The 3,944-nt window shown below is 48.9% G+C and overlaps 2 protein-coding genes across 2 annotated transcripts; both read right to left on the reverse strand.

The window, feature by feature from the left end:
- Nucleotides 1–132: 132 nt before the first annotated feature.
- Nucleotides 133–1,184, reverse strand: LAESUDRAFT_626275 (uncharacterized protein; the record flags this gene model as incomplete). Its single annotated transcript, XM_040903342.1, has 2 exons — nucleotides 133–269; nucleotides 527–1,184. Coding segments are annotated over 2 exons (795 nt in total), but the record flags the coding sequence as incomplete, so codon positions are not given.
- Nucleotides 1,185–1,453: 269 nt separating this feature from the next.
- Nucleotides 1,454–2,711, reverse strand: LAESUDRAFT_709692 (uncharacterized protein; the record flags this gene model as incomplete). Its single annotated transcript, XM_040906723.1, has 4 exons — nucleotides 1,454–2,124; nucleotides 2,180–2,300; nucleotides 2,358–2,393; nucleotides 2,601–2,711. The coding sequence occupies 4 exons, from the start codon at nucleotides 2,709–2,711 to the stop codon at nucleotides 1,550–1,552; spliced, it is 843 nt and encodes a 280-aa protein (XP_040757307.1). The 3' UTR covers nucleotides 1,454–1,549.
- Nucleotides 2,712–3,944: the final 1,233 nt, after the last annotated feature.

Raw genomic sequence — 3,944 nt, forward strand, 5'->3', positions numbered from 1 at the left:
AACGATGGTCAACCCGCCTGGCACGAATGGAGTCGGGACGAGTGATAGGGTAGCTGTGATGTTCTCGGTACTGCGCCTGGGCGTAGATGGCCCAGCAAAGTCAGGGTAGTATTGTTGCGAAAGTGACGGAGAACTCTGATTGACCTTTCTGATCGTGTCTCGCGCCTGCCTATAAGCGTGTATAAGCGCAAGACAGGCACCAGAGATGGTCTGGACCGTAGAGAAGAAGTAGATGGCCAGAGACTGGAGAGAGAAGGTGTTCCGAGGTACTGTGGCTTTGTCTGACAACGCGGTTGGAGGTGTCTGTAAAGGGTCCGTTCGCTATGGAATACAGACATTAGTGGACTTGTCGGGTAGTAAGGGTAAAGGTCATCTTGTCGGGCAAGACTCATTCATTCAGCATAGTACAAGCAATAGCTCGTCAAAAAAAGACTTGGGAACCTGAAAGGAGACCCATCTTAAGTGCATATAGCACCCTTCAAGCTAGCGATTCTGCCCGACGAAGTTGACATAGAGAGCTCAACACCAAAAGTGAACCGGCTTACCTCAGGAAACTTCGCCTCATGTCGTTCCGATACAAGGTTGTTCAACATTAACTTTTGAATAAACCAGGGCTGCGTGACGCAAGGGAGGACATTGCGAAGCAACACACTCAGGACGATCTCGCGCACGATATATCTTTCCGCCTCTGATTCATAGTCCTCCTGGGGAAGGCACGCCTTCAAGATGTGATCAATGGCCTGTCGTACATACACGTCGCTTATTTGTCCATCAGAATTTACGGCCATATGCGGCTGCAGATGGTGGAACAGCTGAGGCAAGGTAGCGGCGCCTCCCGAAGCATACGAGGTGTGCAACTTCGACTTCGCGTTGCGAAAGTCGACGTAGTGTTGCGTGACTAGTGCAGGAAGGTCTCGAAAGAAGAGTGGTGCAAGGTCAATGGAGACAAGGCGTGTTTCCAGAGCACGGATGACCGCAGTGAAGATGCGTGTAATTGTAGGCAAGAATTCCTTATCATAACGCGTAATTTTCGTCCACCACGGGTTCACGTATGCACGTAAAGCCAGAGCGATGAATTCGTATAGCTCCGCATTCAGGGCAGGTGTTGCAGAGGGGGACACCAGAAGAGGCGGGAGCTCGGCATCAGCAGGAAGTTGTGGGAAGAGCAGACGCCTGGGAAGAGAGGCAGCTTTGGACGCGGGCCTCGTTGCTGCTTTGTCGCCTACGGATGAGGATGAGGATTGTACGGAGCGGACAGAGCGTCGTGCACGCGAGATATTCGTTGCCATGGTTAAGGAATGACGAGCGCGAGTGGCAGTTTGTGTCTGACTATGATAGAGCTTGTGAAAGCCGGGTGTAACGACGCGTGCGTTGAACGTTGAACGTTACGTCGAACGTTACGTCGAACGTTACATTTGAAGACTGGACGCTGTAGCAATTTAAATAAACCATTCGCGGCTACAACGCGCTATAGAGTACTACAATAGCTTATGTACTGTCCTATAGTATAATCATGACTGCAGATGGCCACATACCCTTTGGTCCTCAGCTACTCATCTTCCTCTGCATCAGGCCATTCTCCTGCACCATCGATGAGCCCCGCCTCTTCCATCTTTTTAAACTCAGCCCAGAAAGCCCCGTAGCCCATGCTGACTGCAGGTTTTGTCTCCTCAACTCGAGATGAGAGGATGCTGTATGGCCTAGACAGCTGCAGCCACAGCTGCTCTGATCTGGGCTGAAGGATGGGTGCCCTGGACATGTTGATTCCTTCCATGTCAATGTTGGGAAGGTCATCAAACAGCTGAGCATCCTCCTCCTCCTCATCTTCTTCTTCCTGCTCCTTCCTGCTCATCTTCTTTGACCTTTGAGTGATTTTTGACAACATCTCTGACCTCTGACCTCGAGGATTGATGGCTTTGCTCACAGGCAAGGCTGTTACCATGTAGATGGGTATGTTATTTCTGGGGAGTGGTGGCAGATCTTGAAGCACTGGGTTGTATGGTCGATATGTTGGCCTTAGCCTGCCAGTGTTCTCTGCCATTGGTCTGTCAACCAACTTCATGTGGATATCACAGATGTGGGGCATGAGCAATGAATGATGACCACTGAAGGTGTGAGGGCAATCTGGTGACCACAATTAAGGTTGTACTTGTCTCCATAGATTAGACAAAGGACATACCAGAAACAGGGCAGAGTAGTGTAACACGAGACAGATGGCTAAGCTTGATGTGCTCCCAAAGGCCAATAAACGATGCATGAATGCGACCAGCACATTTGTGAAAATGGCAATCATATGTGCCCTGTGATAAGTTGTGTTATGCATTTTGCAGCTTATGGCACTAAACCATGAAGCTTACTTGAGCATGCTGGTTTTGACAGTGCATTTTGAGGTGCTATGTGACAAGACATCAGTGCCTTCATTCTCCACCTTAAGATGAATGATGGGTTCAAAAAATGATGCAGAGATCATGATGGTGATCACCACATGCATAGCATGAAGCAATGTTGACTCAACACAATCTTCTATGGCATAAGCATCATGGCATTACAGAGCAGACAGGCCACAAGGCTAAAAACCCACAAAGGAAAAAGCCACATACCTTCTGTAACTGTCGCCAGCTGTTCATTGTTGCCTCGCATCCTCTCCACTCACAAGCGATTGAATGGAGAACATCTTGTGCATATGCAATGGCATTGTCAAAGGTGAACATGGCCATTGATATTCACAAGTCCACAGTGACACTAAAGACAGTAGTAATGATGGGACAGAAGAGAACTTGACCCCCACGATCAATGCATGGTTGACCTACATTACAAATAATGCACAAATAGGGGACATTAGCCACCGGTGGCGTGACCATTAAATATTACAATGCTGGGGTCTAACCCATGCCAAAGTGTGACAGAGCAAAGTGAGAGTGTCACTAGTCACATGACTGAAATGTGTCTTGACGGCTACCTTGGCTATCTTGCTTGCGGCACAAGATTTTTGACAAGCACTGGTTCTTCACGAGTCTTTAAACGCAGCTTGCTACAGCAAAACTTTTCTCAGCCTTATATGTTTCTATCAACCTCATGAAGAAGATGAGGGTGACTCCATAACCACAGTCACAGTCACATAAATTATGAGCACAGTTAATTTACCCCTTAACAACAGCTGTTTACCGGAGCTTGGTCACACTGTGACACCTGTCACGTACGGCCATATCTTGACCGCCTCCGTTCATCCAATGCCAGTGCGAGTCTGTTGCACTAATGTTAGTCCATGAAACATGCAAGTACAATGATGAACCGTAACGGCACATAATGTTTGTCCAATTAGGCCTTCAGTATATCCCGTCATGAGTCCGAGAAGAATAGCTCCTTCAGGATACGGATGGTGTCTGCAGGGCTCATAACCGAGTGTCCGATTGTCCGTGAGTCGAAATATATCTCGTGGTCATTCCCGCCCTAGAATTTGCGGCGCTTCAACTGCAAGGTCAAAAAACACAAGAAGACGAGGAACCTTGTAGGTCTTGTCCGAACGAAATGTATTTCGTCGAATTGTTCGTGCTCGACGTGACGCAAACAGTAATGTTGACAGTTCGCACCAGACTGGGCTAGCTGTAGGGTAATGCACGTATACCGAGGGGCAAACCGATGCCCCCCCTGTATAATATCTGCCTACATATACATAAGACACTATGCGCACGGACCACCCGGCGCCTCCCATTTAGCCCAACCCGCGGGCTAATATCCCAGCGGTGTGGCGTAGCTCGCCAGAATCCAACAAGTAAGTCTTGTCCCATCCAGTAAGGCGGACGTCAAACGATGTTTGGCCGCCAATTGGAGTAGGTGAGGCCGTAATCTGGGAACTTCTCCTTGAGGACCTTTACGAAGGCTGCCCGGAATCCATGTTGCTGCGTGAGGATCGCGCAAGTCAGTAGCGTCACAGTGAGTGTGGA

This window comes from Laetiporus sulphureus (assembly GCF_001632365.1).
Source record: "Laetiporus sulphureus 93-53 unplaced genomic scaffold LAESUscaffold_178, whole genome shotgun sequence".
NCBI lineage: Eukaryota > Fungi > Basidiomycota > Agaricomycetes > Polyporales > Laetiporaceae > Laetiporus > Laetiporus sulphureus.